This window comes from Ambystoma mexicanum, chromosome 5p (genome assembly GCF_040938575.1).
Source record: "Ambystoma mexicanum isolate Mex_15411 chromosome 5p, UKY_AmexF1_1, whole genome shotgun sequence".
Classification (NCBI taxonomy): Eukaryota; Metazoa; Chordata; class Amphibia; order Caudata; family Ambystomatidae; genus Ambystoma; species Ambystoma mexicanum.
Window position 1 is genome coordinate 298,891,926 of NC_090930.1, and position 18,484 is coordinate 298,910,409.

The 18,484-nt window shown below is 45.0% G+C and overlaps 1 protein-coding gene across 2 annotated transcripts in view; it reads left to right on the forward strand.

Moving 5' to 3' along the window:
* The window catches only part of TBC1D8B (TBC1 domain family member 8B), a 1,314,750-nt gene that overhangs the window by 422,533 nt on the left and 873,733 nt on the right, over positions 1–18,484 (forward strand). For both annotated transcript variants that reach the window (XM_069612733.1, XM_069612732.1), the window contains exon 3: positions 1,193–1,311. In XM_069612733.1, coding sequence (XP_069468834.1) covers positions 1,193–1,311 — 119 coding nt within the window. The remainder of the gene's footprint in view (positions 1–1,192; positions 1,312–18,484) is intronic.

Sequence of the window (18,484 nt, forward strand, 5' to 3'; positions counted from 1 at the left end):
GTGCCATCTGCGAGGTGGAGCTCGTCACTCTAGGTATGGCAGGTACTGGCCCAACTCGCAAGAAGGCCAACTCGTCACAGACAGTTTAGCACATTTTTTAGGGGCAGTGTTTGGGATTAGGGTCCTTTTTATTTTATTTTTATTTTTTATTTTATTTTTTGGAAGTTGGAGAAAGGAAGGAGTAGGGGGGGCGTGGAGGGGTAGATTGGGGGTCTCGCTCCACATAATTCTGCAAAAACTGTGGGAAAACTGCCACGACAAGTAGCTGTACCAGATCCGGTATCGCAATCTTAGGACACCTATGTGTACATGCCTGTGCCACTTAGGGCAGCATCGTTTCAGTGAGGAATAACGGATGGAAAAGCTTTAAAAGCCTGATTTGAATATGGTTTTTACCCTTCTGCAGTGGCATAGCAGGTTGACAAATCATGCAATGGAAAGCTGCCCAGAGAACTTCCCAGTGGTTATGATGATCGCAAAGCTATTCCATCCACCCCTCTTCATCTCGAGTTGAACAATGTAAAATAGATCAGTGAATGGCTGCCTCAGCCAAAGGATCCTTGCCTACCTCCTTACTGCACCCCCACGCCCTGCGTAAACGTGGGGCATTAAGACCCGCATGTTTAAGTCCAGTTGCAAGCTATTTATTATGACAGACACTACAGTTGTCTTGTTTATAGGAAAAGGACTAAACAAATCTTGCCTCTTGTACAGCTTTGAATATTGGTGTAACAACACTTCATGACTGTTTGTAGTCGAGTAGCAAGGCAGAATGTCCACTCGGGTATTGTACTGTATCATCACAAATAAAAACGTAATGAGTTTGTTCTAGAGTTCAACTACAGCTTATACTAGCAATGGTACTCTGGAGATACAATTATGCAATTGCACGACGGTTTGGAAGCAGGACCTTCTATGTTTAAGGCAGTGCCTGTACATGGGGGATATGTACCTTTTGCTAGACGGTTATTCTCTTCATAGATAATGGAGGTGGTTAGGAGCATTAGAATGTTGAGGAAGGAAGAGTGAAAAAAGCTCCTGGGTTGGTTGATTGGAAACACATTGGTTTCGGAATATACTTGATTTTGACAGTCACTAGCTTTATATGATGGACTTTGATATTTTTCCCACCAGATGATGGCATGTGCAAGCATGTGTACAAGATTGAAGTTATGTTTTTGTTTTTTAATAGGAGTCAGTAGAGAGGAGATATTCAAACACTGGGAATGGTTGGAACAGAATGTCATGAAAACCTTATCGGTCTTCGATTCTAGTGAAGATATCACCAGCTTTGTTCAGGGAAAGATAAGGGTAAGTACATTTTGAATACTTTGTTGAAATAAAAGTAGTGTTTCTTACAAATAATAAAACTGATGCTTGTTCTTGATTTATCATTTAGATACCGTTAGTGGGATATTTCCATGTTATGTAAAATCATTAAGGCATTTAATGAAGCCATTCCAGTGAAGATTGAAGTGCACGAATATCATTTAATTGTTTTACTAATTGCAAATTGAAGAGATGTATGAATCTATCTGGACTGCCAATGTTCAGTAGGTATATAGTCATGCAGTATTTAAGACCCTGACGCAGTGAGCAACTTAATAGATGTGCAGAAAACCGTTCCAAAACAACCACACATCGACTCCCATTTCGTACTTTGAGGCCAGAGTTTGCAAAAATGGTTTAAAGCCAATTGGTTCATCTCCAGTATTGCTTTCAACAGTCTTTGTTTCTCAGAATCTGTCTTTGAACAATAAAGCTGTTTTTTAGAAATGTTATTTTCGGTGGTATTTTGTACTGACCGAGCAGAACTCATTTCTAATGCAGAATCAATTGATTTAATGCTTCAGTGCAACAAAAATCTGTAATATGGCAAGACCATATCATCTGTCAATGATCCCCTGCGCAGATTATAACTCCAGCAGGTAAAATTATTTCTTTTAACTGCATTGTTCAATCTGTGCAGAGTAAATGTTTTAGTTGCATGTGCATGAATTTCATATTGAGGCTTTACACTGGAAGGGACTGCCCATGCATGCCCATAATTGTCAGTTCCTCCCATTATTTTATAACCCAATTCCATATCCGAGGGTGGATCAGAGTAGAGGAAGCCAATAGAATGAATGTCATGGAAATATATTCTGTTAAAGATACATCATGACTTCCAAAGTTAGAGGGGAAACTATTGTGTGGTACTCTGGAATTACCAAATTCTGCTCCTAATAGAAGCTATACATTGTGATTTGTGGGTCATGGCCATGCAGATGTCTAAGAAAACTGCCATGGGAATTCTTCTTATGAAGATATTAATTGAAGAAGGGAATGACAAATCTTACTCCTATTTTAGTAAAATATTGAAACAGAGTACTGTCCCGGCTGCCCTGAAATCTTGGCTAGAGGATGTTTATCTCTTCTATGATGACAGAGATAATACTCTGTGAATACTCAATCAGAAATGAGATACATAAATTATGTGAAATATAGTAAGGAAAATTATAATAGTATTAAATGATTCATTCTCCTTTTAAGGTTAGAATTACTTCTGACATTTAGCAGAATAGGTGCCTGGAAGAGTATCCTTTATGAAGAGTGGCTGTGCCGTCTGTGTAAAAAGGAAATCGAAAAATCCAGACATGTATTATTATGTTGTTCCAAGTTGACAGATGTATATATGAAGGGACTCTGCGTATTGACTTTTTAGAGATTAACCAAACGTTGTCTTATATTTATTTATTGTGGAGAGTACCATGTTTTAAATTACAATGTGTATCTTATTTTGTAGATTACTTTTAGAATTAATGCATTAGGATGAATTATTTTGTATATGATGGGTTTTAGAAGATTTTTTGGTGTGGATAGTTTGATGTATAAATGGATATTTTGAAATATTATGAAATTTAATGTGGATTTATAGCTATATTGAATTGGAAAAATGTATACATGATGTACATTGTATTAACTTTTTGTGGTGTTTAAAAGGTTCAGATCTATACATGAACGCTTTAATAAATAAAAAGATATATATACCTATCCCAATTTTTCAATTTAACCAAGAATGTGTGATCTTGGGTACATAATTTTACCTATCTGCACTCCAATTTCTTTAGCTTTGAATCGTTGAAGTTCACGGAAATAAACTGAACACCATTCTATTGCTACAGTTAATCTAAAAGATTGGTGAGTAATGGGACGGGAACAGATGCAGCCAAGCAGCGAATTTGTTGACTGGAGGAAGACCACCAAATTCTAATGCCAGATTTCTCATTTGACCAAAACGGATTGATTCTGACAATCAATCCTTCTGCCTTCATATAACTGTCAAATTTGAGAGTGGTTAATAACAAACTGAACAGTGTACTGCACAATATTACACTAGAATAGTGGGACCAACTATTCTTGGCATCTTCATCAGAAGGATTGGTTTTAGTGCCAAAAGCATCCGTTTCTAATCTGAAGGCTGGACTATAATCATGAGCATCAATCCCTATCCACATTGCTTCTTGCTGGTACTATGAAATGCTTTTCAACCTCAGTGATTTAATCAGTTTGATTACTGATCTGTTATGTGAGTATGCCTTCAGCCTTGGTCTTTTTGACAGTTGGGTGTTTGTGCTCATTATCAATGGCCATTAGCAAGCTGCAGCCTCACGTTTCCAAGTAATAGTTGAAAGCACGCACTGGTCCATCATTGAATTTGAGGATTATTTCATGGTTACCCTTATTACCAGGGAAGCCAGAGCCAGTCCTACCACAGAGGAGGAAAAGGGGAGTTGGGAGGGCCCCATTTCCTATAGTTTCCTTTTGTGCCAGTATGCTCGTTAATAGTACCACTGCTCATCCCAAAACTCTGTTGCAAGACGCTGGCCAGTTTCTTTGTTTTTTCTTTAAGAAACCATAACTACCAACATCCCGAGCGGTGGACCAGCAAGAGAGCAGCCCACAGGAGCCTCCAGCGTGGTGCTGTACACCCCAACCAGCAACACCAGGAGAAGAAACCGCTACGCTGCACTGCACAGCCGGCCAAAACAAGTGTCGACATGTACACCGAACCCCACAATCCACTCCATAACAACTAATAAGCAGTGCTGCTGCTCTGGGGGCAAGGGAGTTATGATTTCATGGACCCGGGGAACTTTCCTATAGAATGATACATTTGCCATGATGGACCACCATTACCAGATTTTGGTGAGCCCGTATATGAGAAAGGAGAAGGGCTTAGACTCCCATTATGTGTTTTAGCGATTGTGGCATTTCCCAGGAGGGGAAGACCAGGGATTGATTGGCTTGCGGAATCAGCAGGGGAGAATCAACGGAGGAAGTAGGGGGAAGGATAAAAGGGGGCGTGGGTAACAAGAGTGTGTGTGTGTGGATTTTTCGGACGAAGTCAGAGGATGTGGCGGGTGAACGCATCATAAAGTAAGACACAGACAACTGATTAACTTTCCTAAAATAAAGTGGTTTATTTTCTTTGTCAGGATGGAGTAAGGTCTAACTTGCCCTATGCAAAGATGGGATTTCCCTACCCAATGAAACTAAGGATAGTCTGTGCCTTAAGTTCAACTCAAGTCTGTGTCCAAAGCCTATGTGCTCCCTCACAACTAAAGAGTTACAATGTGTAGTGATGTCAGCAACCAACGAAACAGTGTTGAAAATAAAGTTCTGAGCTTTTATTAGCTCCTGGCTTGCTTTCCAGCTTCCCCTTCACAAAGGTTCAGCACATTTCACAAAGTCTCAGGATACCCTTCCCAACTAAGTCGACTCTTTCCCTGCTTTAAAATTACATTCAGTTACAAATCTCTTGGCTCCCAGTAACAATTCCAGTTCACCTTTGTAGCCATCTAGGCTTTGCAATAGTTCATATAGATTATTCTTGTCTTCAATCACTTGTTATACAAAACAGCTTCTCTATCTTGGCTTTCCTTGAATCTTTCCCAGTAGGACCCACTTAGTCTAGGTGCAGTTGTCGGACCACACAGTCCATCCATTACAGGTCATGCAACTGACAACCCATGGCACTTTATTGTACTCTTTGGACTTTCTTGACAACACATGTCATTAATCAACATTCACTTCTGTTTCTCCTTAGCAGTCTCTTGACTTTATCACAAGATGTTTTTCACACAATTCACTCAGTGGAGATAATAATTGGTTATTTATAACGCGCTTAATACCCAGAGGTTTCTAAGCGCGGACCCGGGCATTGCTTCCAAGGCAAGCGCATTGCCCCAAACCTATCCTCCCGAGACAAAGGTGTTAATCCTTTTCCACCACCTTGCTTTCACATTGCTTATCAATACTGATCACTTTCTTTTCACTCTGTTCATAAGTATTCATTACTTGCTTTCACTTTATTGATTAGTGCTCATCACTTTGCTTTCATTCATGTTGTATTTTCATGCACTTTTCATATCTTTCTTTCAGTTCGGTAGTCCATTCTTGTTGTATTCTGAAAATTACTTTGCAGCTTGTTCTGTATTCAGAATTCCACAATTCAGTTTCCAAACACAACTAACATCAGTTTTAGTTTGTTCGGCATTTTCACTTTCTAGCCCCTCGAGCACACCTGTGAGTGTCCCCTTTCTCACACTCCCCAGTGCATGGTTGCTCCTCTGGGTGTCTTCTTTCTTCTGTCCTGCTTATCCTCCCTCCGCTTCTACTCTTCAGGAGCTTCGGTGAGCACTACTTGGTTCCTTCTAACCTTGCTGCAGCGGCCTGCGGCAGTCAGTGTCCCACAGCTCTGGCTCAACCCTCTTGTGGCCCGCTCAGGTCCCGGTGTCTCTCTCGCCCCTCTGCAACACACAGCATCCTTTTAAACGGTCCCTCTAAGGCCTGCTGCACATCTGCCAGCCGCAACCTTCTCTCCAGGTGGGTTTCTCGTTTACCTTCTCTCACGCTGGTCTAATTTTATACACCTCTGGGCCCTTAAAAGGTTGCAGATGTAAGTCCTTTGCTTGATTATAGTTGATTCTATTAGTAGGACATGCCTGACCATTCCAATGGTATTCCTCCACAGTCCTCTCCCTCGTCCCAGTACTAAAGTGGTGTGAATGACTGGAAAGGGAAATGATTGTAGGATAGGACAGTTTTTATGTATGAAAGAGTTAAAGCCTGACAACCTACGAAGGCAGGGGGAGTGTTGGGTTCAGTCTGACAAGGGAAAGGAGGATACTATGTCACACCTGAAGACATCCTCTCCCCACTCCCCAAGGTCCCTCCACCCATGTGGTCCTCCCTCGCATATCCACCCCAGGGTCAAAATCCAAGAGCGATGGCCTTTCCCTGGCAACCTGAGGGGAAGATCCCAGGAGAGGAGATGGGAGGATCCCCTCAGATTCCACACATACCCTTCCTCTAGGCAGATTGGACCTGGATATTTCACAGGGAAACTGGGAGAAAACGTTGACATTACCCATATCGCGACCTTTCCGGTGTTCCACTGTAAAAGGGTTCAAGGTCCAGGGACCACTGCATAACTCTTGGATTGGACTCTTTTCTTTGACTGATCCAAACTAAAGGGGTGTGGTCCGAGATCAGTCTACATTTGCTGCTTAACAGGTAGTATTTAAGATGGCGTACAGCCCATTTGATTGCCAGTGCCTCAAAATCAATAGCGTAGTAGTTCTTTTCCCTAGGAAATAGCTTCCTGCTGATGTATAAGATAGGGTGTTCTAATCCGTCATGGTTTTGAGAGAGTACTGCCCCCAGACTCCTCAATTAAGTATCAGTTTGCAAAATGAATTCCTTAGAGAAATCTGCTACTTTCAAAATGGGGCTCTGGCACAGGGTCTGTTGTAGAGTGGTGTAACAAAATTCATCCTTCTCATCCCACCTGATCTTTTGGGGCTCCGCATTCTTCAGTTTCTCAATAAGTTGTGAAGTCTTGCTTGAAAAGTTTGGGATAAACCGGTGGTAGTAGCAGATTAACCCTAAAAAAGGCACTCAGATCTTTTTTCGTTTTCAGAGTGGGTGTTACGTTCACCTGGAAACCACAGGGACACCACCCAGCCGGGTTACTCGCTGGTATGCTTCTCAGCTTTGCCCTGATGTGGTCTGCGGGGAAGATTCTGCCTGAAAATACAGGAGGACTGTGTACAAAACTGACCGACTGGGGGTAAGTATCCTCCCTCCTCCCCCATATGATTTCAGTCCCTCTGGCACCCTCTCCTCAACTTGTGGTAGAATTAGGCGTGCTCTCCGTCCTGCCTTCTTTGCAGGGGCACGTTGTCTTTCATGGGCGAGTGCGGTCCAGTTACTTCACTGATGCCGGCCCGTTTGATATTGTTCAGGTAGGTCTTATTGCTGTTCTTTAGTTTTGTTGCTATCCTGCACGCCTTTCTTTGTTTAAAATGTCAATTTTTTCTCCCTTATGTATGCAGAGCTTCAGCGCGGCGAACTGGCTTGGTTGAGCCCTGCTGGTAAATGTTGGCGCATTAACAGCGCTATGATGTGGTAAGTAAGCGCTATGCGCAGCGCTGCGAAGTCTTGCCTTTGCTAACCTGTGTTTTCCTTCCTTGTAGGTCGCAGTGTTCTTCAGCGCGAGTGGAATGTCCGGAGTGGTGCCAGCCGAGAGGCGACCAGCCAGGTAAGCCTTTTGAGCCGTTTGTAATTTGTAAATGTGTCTACTGCTTTCTTTAATGTTGCCTCTATCTTCCTCTTTCAGGTCGTTCTGTCCGGGTGGTGTGCTGATTCAAGGAAGCTGTTCTCAGTAGCTGTGAGTGTTTAAAGATGAAGACTGCAGGTAAGATGATGCTGCTAATGATGTTCCTTTTGTCTCCTTGCAGGTTCTGCTTCTCCGAGGTTCGAGGGAATAGCTGGACACGGTGAGCTGCAAAGTAACGCCATGAGGGCTTTTGAGTCCTAGGACTAGAGGCCCGAGTCCTGACTCCACCTGGCCAATGGGTTTGCCAGAGAGGGTTTTGGGCGAGGGTCGTGACAGTGGGGGTATCAAGAACCGCCATAACCTTTTCTTCCAGGGGTTGAACAGTACCATTACCCACAGAAAACCTTAAGTATTTGACTGCGGATTGAACCACTTTGGGGTCTCTTAGTTAAGCCTGCTTTTCTTAGTACTCGCATGACTGTGTAAAGGTGGCACAAATGATCTTCCCAAGTTTTACTCTTTATCACAATATCGTCTATATAGACTCAGCAAAAGTTCCTCTAAAGTGTGTACCGTTATGAAACACTATATTAAATTGACAAGATTGGCAAGGATAGGAAAGGGTTGAGATTTGATCAAGAGCCAACTTGGTGCCTTTTCGACCATATCTGGATCTTAAGATCTGCCTTCCAAATTAGTTTGATCTTGTACAAATGACTAGATCCCTGTGATTCAGTTCCCTTATTTGCCAATCTGTTCTCTTCCCCCACATGAAATTAAAGATCACATTAATGATCAAATGTAAACTACATGTTTTAAAGTGGTTAGGTATATGTAGCCTACCTTTTACATCAGTTAACTGTCTAGGAGTAGGGATGGGCATAAGCAGAGTGCGAGTCCAGTCTTTAAAACCGATTCTAGTTAAGTTAGTTGTCAATGTCTTTATTTGATTAAATGTATGTGATATATAATTTTTGCTCATGACAGGCTTGTGCTATTTTGAACCCTTCATTCCTAGGGCTAACAAAAAAAAATATGAACTCTTTACTGTGTGTGCAATTTCCCACACACCTGTTTGGGTAATATTTTTCACTCCTTGTGAGAGGCGATTACGCAACACAAGTGAGAGGCAGACTGAAGTGTTGACTGGGAGCAGGTGGTGAACATCAAAGGTTATCTTTTTGCCAAAAGATGCCGTAGGCCTCCGTTTTTTAGAGTTCCACTGAATATTAAGAGATCTCTCGTCCACTGTTTTTAGTGGAAACATGACACTGACACTGATTTATTAGATTAATAAAATGTATAAGTATACTGCTTAAGCAAATAGAAAGATAAAGATGTTAGACTCACAGCATTGTATTGATATGTAATGAACTGAAGGTTAGCTAATAGATGCATTTTACATTTATTGGGATTCTATGAACCCCTGTCGCGAAAAAGGACAGCACAGTGAGATTCCTTCACCTCCTTCATGAGTTACGACTCATTTTGGTCAACCTCCTCTTCCCATGCGCATCAGCCATACGTCTCCAACTCCACCCCCGGCCTCTTCTTAAAATGGAACCTGGAATAGTATGTACTTTACATCCACATGAACCACAGCACAACAAAACCTCCCCTCCCAAGTAATGATTCAGTCTAGCATTAGCTCCGATAAATGGAGTCTTCCTTAATCCCAAATCTCCTGTTCATTCCTCAACTGACCCTCTGGCACCTTTGCAGATTCAGTCCACCACTGGCTTAGCAGATGTGTGCTTACTGACACCACATTAATCTTGGTGCAGCAATGCTAGAACCCACATTAGCTCGATCACCCCCCAACCACAACATTGTCAAATCTGGTATGTCCCTGCTCTGGGTTCTACCCTCTGGATCAAACACATACCCAAGTGCCACTTTGCCAAACCACATAGAACTATACCAGCTCCCAGACCTCTGGTACTTACAGCCTGCACTCACCAACACTTCAGTTTTCACATCTGCCCCCTCCTCCTTCTCACCCTCCTCCTCCATCTAACATACCCCCCATGTACAGCAGTGCTGCCAAAATGGCAGCTATTTGCTGGACAAGACCACTTTAACATTATTTCCTTAGCTAGCTTCTTGAAATGCTGAAACTTCTGTAACATCTGTAAGATCTCAAACAATCCCAAGGTTTTGTTCATAACATTATATTAATGGCATAATGGATCCCCATTTTGATAGCTTCAAGTGGCACTATCATGAAAAAATATAGCTTTATTTTAAGCTAGTCATGGTGTTAAGTCATGTGTTCACAAATTATCACTATGGTCTGTGTTGTCCAATATATAGCATGTGTTCCTCAGTCAACATATATTCCACAGTTATGAATAATGCTTGTATCCCTCTAGGTCATTCAGTGTTTTTTCTTGATGTATTGCTTCGGGTTTCCTTTTTAAAGGCATACATGTGAAAATGTAACTCACGCATGTCCTATAGAAACATATAACATGATTAACAATTGTGTACAGAAATAAAATCTTCCTCTTGGTTCTTTTTTTTCTTTCTAAAAGGATTGCGTGCTGTTTCTTGGTCTCATTCAAAAAATCTACCAAGATGTTTCAGCCCAGTGAGGTGCTTCTTGATTTTGCTCAGGGGTGCTCTTTATTGTAAGGGTAATGTGCAGTTGGCCGCTGTTTTACATCTCTAAAATTAAGATGAATTCTTGGACTGCTGCCCTTTAGGCGCTATAACGTAGTCTTATGGCTCCTGTATAGAGTGTTAAACGAGTGTCTCCTTCTGCCTCTAGACGATGTACCTGTTGTGTGTGGGATGTATTGACCCACTCCGCTATGCTATGCGGCATCACTCTGCCAGATATGGCGAAAGAAAAGGCAACAATGGCAGCAAAACTCTTGTGTGTGCCAAAAACCTACAAAAATTGTGTGCTTCAGCACACAAAAAGAGGGATGCACAACCTGCCACCCTTGGTACACGTGCGGTGGAATAGAGCACACCCTGCAGAAATGTGCCAGTGGGTCCCATGACCAGCAGAGAGAAAAGCAGCACTTTGCAAGTGGTACCTCAAAATGTGCCTACAAATGACATTTGCTTTGTTGCCAAACACTCCAAAATGCCCACTTTTCAACATTCACAATCTGGCCTGGTGCTAAAATCCATTTATCAAATGAAACATTGTATGTTTCACAAAGTCTGAAAACTGGCAGTCAAGGCCAAAATCTGGGTGCAGTACCCGGGGCTACCTGAATGACAGCTGCCAGAGGAGTACTGATGAAACTTTAATTTGACCTAAAACTAAAAAGTCTGCTGAATTAGCAAACATAAACAGGATTGTTGCCAAAAAGGAATACCGGTTTTAGTTGTTTGTGATCCCACAGATTTAAGGCCAAGAAAGAAATGTATTTATATGTGATGCAACAGATGTGTTTTTTGCTGTGTTTAAGAAGTGAATTAGCTTGGCTGAAGCTGCAAGAACTGGAAAAGCAGGTTTTTCTCCCAGAAGGAGGGCCTTCCTCTCAGCATAAATTCACTGGGAGATGTTAAATGCAGGTTAGAACAGCATCTTTTCTACAGAAGGCAAAGGAACAATGACAAAGCGGAATTTCGGGCAGTGAGGAAGGGCGCAGCACGAACGCGTGCTGACAGCCGAACAGCCTGCGGAGGATGCCGGTACGGGCCCACCTTTTGAACTGGCTCCTGGGACTCACCGCAGGCCCCAGCGGAGATAAGAGCCACAATGTATGAAGTAGACCCCTGAAACGGCATTAGCAGGGCAGGCAACATTAAAAGAGCACAGAAGGGCCGCAGGGCCCATACAACAGGACCTGCCACCGCCCCTAGAAGGAGTACGCTTATAACACAGACCACAAAGCGCTGTCGCAGCGGGAGCAACAGCAGCATGTACAAAAGCCCGCAGTACCCCGCCATAACGCTAACCTTACCGCCAACGCAAGCCTACACCTGGGACAACTAAAACCTCCGTAATCTGGCTGTGATGTCCTCGAAAGGGGCAAGGGCCAAACAGCGCCAAACCACCATGGACACCTACACTGCCGGAGGGGCCACAGGACCTGAAACCACAAATAAGACCGCTGCGGAGGCGCTGTCTGATCCCTCCTGAAGTGACAGCCGAACCAAGCAACACTCAGATTTTAGAGGCCATCAAAATGTTTCAAACAACAATGGAAAATAAAATCGACGCAGTGGCCATAGACCTGGGCCTACTGCAACAGGATGTTCACTCCTTGGCCTGCAGGACCGAAACACTGGAAGCCCAGGTCCGAGAAAACAGAGGCTAAAACGCATCTCCTAAAAGATTTGGACGTGCTGCAGCAAAGGGTGAAGAACCTGGAGGATAGGGCTGAGGAGGCTGAGGGGCGGGCACACCGGAATAACATCCGTCTTTTGGGCTTTCCGGAGGGCATCGAAGGATCTGACCACACGAACTACGTGGAGAACCTCTTGCTACAGGAGATAGGTGCTGAGAAACTCTTGCAAGGCTTCACAATCGAAAGAGCCCATCGATGTCTCTCCAAAAAACCACCCCCTGGTACCCCAGCTAGACCGATGATAGCAAAAGTGCTTAACTACAGGGACCGAGAGACTATCCTGGCCTACTCTAGATCGGGTGGCCAAATCCTGAGGGACTCTGCGAAAATAGCAATCTACCCGGACTACACCTTCCAGGTCCAAATGAAGAGGGCACAATTCATTTACACCAAAGCCAGACTGAAAAAAGCCGGACTGTTATATGCTCTTCTACCCGGCTAGACTAAAGGTGATACATAACAACAAGGCCCTTCTGTTTGATACCCCGGCAGAGGCCCGAGAATGGATGGATGGGGAGCAGGTCCTAGAAGCTGATGAGAAAAGGCGAAAGCTGCGGTGAGTCGCATTACAAGAGGGTGCACGCAGGACCCTTAACCCATAATAGCTCACAAACAAAATGACTGAAGTCAAGCGCAGCTGGAACGATTTCCTATAGAGCGACACCGAAGACGAACATCCCTCTACCCCGAGAAGTTATTGGGGTATATATACCCGTCCGTAGGGCACCAGGAGACCAATGCACGGTCAAATGGAGCGGAAACAGGATAGTCATAACGGGGGGAAACCTTGCTGGACCTGTTCTTAGTTTGGGGTGTTTAAATTTATTGGGGGGAGGGAAAGTGGGAGTTGGCACTAAAGTTGGAAACTTGAATGGGGAAACACCAAGACCACACAGAGCTTTCATAAACAGGATGTCGAAGGAACAGCACCCATGGCAGACAAAATTAAAATTATGACATGAAACCTCAGGCATAAATAGCTTTGTCAAGCAACTCTGCATCCACGCATATTTAAAAAGGTGTAAGGTTGGGATTGCCATGCTCCAAGAGACCTACCTAAACGCTCAAAAACTCGAAGCAATAGCCAAGACCTGGCGGGGCACCTTAATAGAATCCTCTTACTCCTCCTATGCTAGAGGGGTCCTGATCTGGATCAACCCGACCATCCCCCTCAAATTAATTGGCACCAAAACGGACGACGGGGCAGGATGACGTTAGCACACGGCACGATAGAGGGAAAAGAGGTATGTCTAATTAGCACCTATGCACCTAACCATGACGCAACAGTCTTCTTTCGCTCACTTTACTCACGGCTTAGCCCTTACAGAGAGAGCACCATGATATGGGGGGGAGACCACAACTGCACTCTTGACGCCCGAAAGGACAGATCAGACAACAAGCACACCCGCCCATCCCCTCCTGCCAAAATATTAACTACACTAACACAACAGCTCCTACTCCGAGACCTGTGGAGGGAACAGCACCCGGAACAACGGGCTATATTACATATTTGTGAAGAAAAGAGCAACAAGTCACGTTTGGGGATGCACACTATCTGCCCAGGGTCCTATCTGACCATTCTCCGTTGGCAATTACCTGGGAGGTGTTCCCACCCAGGCCTCTGATACCTACTTAGAGGCCCAGAAGCGAGGCTCTGCTTGACACAGCCTTCCGCGAGCATATAAGAGATGGCACAGAGGAATATTGGCAGACAAACCTAAACAGCGTGAGGCACATAGGTACGGTATGGGAAGCATACATGGTGGTCATGAGGGGAGAAATGATAGCAACCATGGGAGGTGCCCAGAGATCCATCACAGCCTCATTGGAGTGCACTGAAAGAGAGCTGGGAGATTTGGAGGGGAGTGCCGAGCCGACTCAACCCCAGAACATTTGCAGAGGGAGATTGAGGTTAGACAAACCTGCCTAACACAGTGGGAAACCCTGGGGAAATTAAGTCACGCTAAACACATTGAGAGAAGCCATGCCCTAGGGGATAAACCTGGCAAACTATTAGCCTGGCTTTATAAGACGGAAACCCCCCGGACACCTATCTGTCACATTCGCAAACCAGACGGCACTACAGCACACACGCAGATAGAAATAAACTCAGTCTTCTCTGAGTTTTACCAAGACCTCTACTCCAGCTCCACACCCCCTACAGACATCGAAATAGACGATGTCTTGGACATCATCAAGCTACCCTAACTAGACACGCAGATGGCAGAAGCCCTGGATGAGCCCATCACCCCTGATGAGGTGCTGGCAACCACTAGATCCCTGCCGTCTGGGAAATCCCTGGGCACGGATGGCCTGCCGGGAGAGTTCTACAAGACATACGAGGAGACCCTTTCTCCATTACTGGCCCAAGTGTTCAATGAGGCTTACGAAAATGGCACCCTCCCAGAAACCATGAGGGAAGCTGTTATTATTCCCCTACTAAAACCCGGGAAGGAAGGTGCGGAGTGCGGCTCGTATAGGCCCCTCTCCATGTTAAACGTAGATAACAAGATCCTAAGGGCCCTGCTGGCGAAGAGATTGCGTAGAGTAGTTCCCCTACTGATCCACCAGGACCAAACGGGCTACGTGCCTGGGCGCTCCATCACAGACAACCTGCGTAGGTTGCATTACGTCATATACAGCACCGGAAACAGGCCTCAGAAATGCACAGTGGCGTCCCTAGATGCTACCAAAGCCTTCGATTCAGTACGGTGAAAATGGCTGTACGCCACCATGATAAAAACGGGGATAGGGCCTGCCTTCTTGAAATGGACCCCGCTGGTATACACTAACCCCACTACCAGGGTAAGCACGAATAAAACATACTCCAACAGATGGTCCCTCCAAAGGGGCATGCGACAAGGATGCCCGCTATCCCCCATGTTATATATCATGGCCATTGAGCCTGTAGCAGCTTCCCTACGTCAGGAATACGGGGTTGGGGGCATAGAGATAGACGGCATGACCCACCTCATCTCAATGTACGCCGACAACCCACTTCTATATCATCACAACCCTGAACACCTACTGCCATATATCCTAGAGACTTTAGACAGATTCTACAGATGCACGGGGATCCAGATTAATAAGGATAAGTCTTGCCTCTACCCTCTCGCTGCTCTATGCGGCAACAAATCCAGATCCCTCCCCCCTATGGCCCTTCAGTGGAAGACAACCTCCTTCAGATACTTGGGAATTACTATACACCGAAACCCCAAAACGGAACACATCCTCAACACGGTTAGAGCCAAGGACGCCCTGGAGAAATCAATGGACTTCTGGGGGAAACTGCACTCTCCGTGGCAGGGAGGGCTGGTCTCCTCAAAATGGTGGCGCTACCCCGGCTACTACATAATTTCACTAATGTCCCATTCAATATCCCCCCTCTATTCTTCAGAGAAATAAATAAACTTTGCAGACGGTTCCTTTGGCAGGGAGGCAGACACAGAGTGGCGCTGGAGACACTACAGAGACCCTACGAAAGGGGAGGCATGAAAACCCCAACTTTGAACTATACTACTTGGCAAGTCAACTGAAGCATGTAGTGAAGTGGATGGCGGATGAAACCACAACAGACACCCGACTCTTACAACCGGCCCTACCTCGGCCGCTACTTAGGGACCTACTCTGGGTCCCAACTGGCGCACCACAAAACAGCCCATACCTGGTTAAACTGGGGACCCAGCTTTGGAAACGTGCCTGCAGGACAGTGAGGGTTGAAGACCCGTACTCTACACAAATCCCCATAGCAGCAATCATGGCAAACAGACCCTGGGAACAAAAGGAAACGCGTAGTCAATGGGAGCCCCACGGCGTGGCGACACTGGGGGACCTGATACAAGAACAAGAGATCCTAACGTTCGCTGAACTCAACGAGGCCACGGGACTGCCGACAGGGCAGTTTTTGCTCCATAGAGCAGTGGTGCGGAGAAAGGTGGACAGATGGCCAGAAGTTACAAACCCGGTAACAGAGCACAAGGTCATCGAAACCATGCTAAACATGGCTCAAGGGGGTCATGAAACCTCACGACTTTGAGGCACTAATGGAGGGCATGGCCAGAAACGAACTCGAATGTAGGGCGAAGTGGGAGAACGAACTGGGCCTAGAATTCGATGACAATTAATGGGAGAAAATAACCCACTATCACAAAGATCTCCAGAAACGCCCACTTGCAACTCATACAGTTCTGCATTACTAATAGAGCATACCTCACGCCAGAAGCCATCTCAAGGTTCGGGGGAGCGAGAACCCAAGTATACCCCAAATGTAACGAACCTAGGGCAGGAATGTCTGACATGTTCTGGGGATGTCCAGTGATACAAGTTTTTTGGATGCAAGCTGCGGCAAAAGTGGCAGGAGCGGGCATCGACGTGGAGGTGCAAACACTGGCGGCTTGCATCTTGGGCAGATGCAAAAGAAGCAGGAAAAACAAGCCTTTGAATAAGCTCAAGGACTTAATATACATAACAGCGAAAAGACGCATAGCCATGGGATGGAAGAGCCCGAAAAACCCAAGCGTGGCACAGTGGTGGGGGGGGGATCTCCTGAGGTGAGTGACGGCCAAAACCGGAGCATGGGAGACTGCACTACAAGAACAGAGGCTGGACACCAGCGGAGACCTGCACCGATGGGTAGCGCTAACGGTGCCTTTGCTCCATCCCAGTGCGGTGGACACTACCTCAGACGAAGCAGGCAGCCCAGGCTCGAAAGCTGGCACGACGAGGACTGATGGACAATCAGTGGTCTTGGTGGGGCGGGGGAGGGGTGAGAGGAAGAGAAGGGGAATTAAAGATGAGTGAATTATGAATGTTGCATTGATAATGTTGTAAGTTTGGTTATATATTGTTAAAGCTAATAAAGAAATTAAAAATAAACTAACGGTGGATGCTAAAGTCTGAATTTAAACTCTTTCATCTGAATCCGATCCAGCTACCTGGCCCTACCACTATACAAAACACCTAACTAAAAGAAGAAAAAGGGGAGGCTTTGTACATTAGCTTCAGCAAGGTTTCTGCCTGGCACAGTTTATACTTAATTTGTTTTCAGTCTTCCAAAGTTCCTTTTCCATAGCAGCAGGGTTCGAAAGTAAGATGGGTGTTGGGCATCACCCTGTAGGCAGGAGCTACTGCAGAGGCACCAGGAGATACTGGGAGATGCTACCTTAACCTTTTTGCCCACTATGTGTAATCCGTTGTTGATAGATGTGCCCTAATTGTTCTTCATTAATATTCTTATATACTCAATGTCACATATGTTTGTAAGGCATTAGTTAACTTGGGGAGACAAAGGTAGGCTCCTGATACTAATGGATTCAACCTAACCAGGCTCACCTAAGCTAGAAGCAGCGGCTAAATAGTTCCCAGCAATTTCAAACTCTGTCTCAGGATGTTATTTCAAGCCTTGGTACCTAATTAGGTTTCACAGTCTCTTTTAATAAAGAAAATGGTGTCTTGATGCAAACAATTCCATTCCTACGGGATTGCTTGAAAAAAACGCACACAAAAAAAAGTTGGTCGTTTCCTCCTTCGAGGCGCTGGGACTCCCAAAGTCATGTAGTCCTCCGAGAGCTTCTTATCTTTCACACAAGTTATTTTGTATAGGTTGATGGTCCACCCTGGTAGTTCAGTTTTGCAATCCTTCTGTCTGTCTTAGCCTTTATTCAATTATTCATATCTCCTTCTTTCCCCCTTTCATGTGTTCGTTGCATTCTCTGGTTTCTCAGGCTCCTATAACCTGAATAGCTTTTTCCAGCCGTTATTCAGTGTTAGTACTTTTCTTAGTCCCCTCCCCCCTCTTTCATAGGTTGTTTTTGCTCTCAGGTTCCTCAGGCTCCTGTATACCTGAATAGGTTTTCCAGCGATTTGTCACAATGTTGGTATTACTCTCAATCCCCCATTTATACGGTGCTTGCACACTTGGCTTTCACAGGCTCTCATAACCTGGATCTGTTCCCCAGGTATTATTTGCTATGTTTGTACCCTGTAGCAGTATGTCTTCTATCTGGTTTCTCAGGCACCCGAAACCTCGTCTGCTTTCCCCGTGGCTACGTATCTCTCTAACTGCGCTCCCATGTGTACAGAGCACTGCGATCCGGGGTCCCTCATACAGTCTGGTCTCGGCATCTGTTACCAGCCTCCTGGGCCACCACATGTCCTATTTGGTTGCAGCACCAGATGAGACGTGTGTTTCTGTCTCTACTCTCGTTCTGAACTGGGCTTCTAGGTCAGATAGAACGCCAACCCATAGGAGTTCAGTTAGTATTGCTCTCCTTTTTTCCACTGGCTCCACTTCCCGGAATGGCTCTGCCCCACCAGGATGTCAATACTGCAGAGGCACGCCTGTGTGTAGCAGTCCTAATTCCTCCATACGAGTTTCTTTGCTTTACAATACATCCTCTTCTTATACACGTCACAGATACAATTTGAACTGTCCTCCTTTGTTGACTATAGCATTCAGGTTGTGGTCAGCATTACCTGCAGCCAAGAGAAGTAAAGAAGGATCTTTGTAAAATACTGTGGTTGCAGGAGACATACAAGTCTTTTCCATATTCATATATTCAGACAAAGTGGT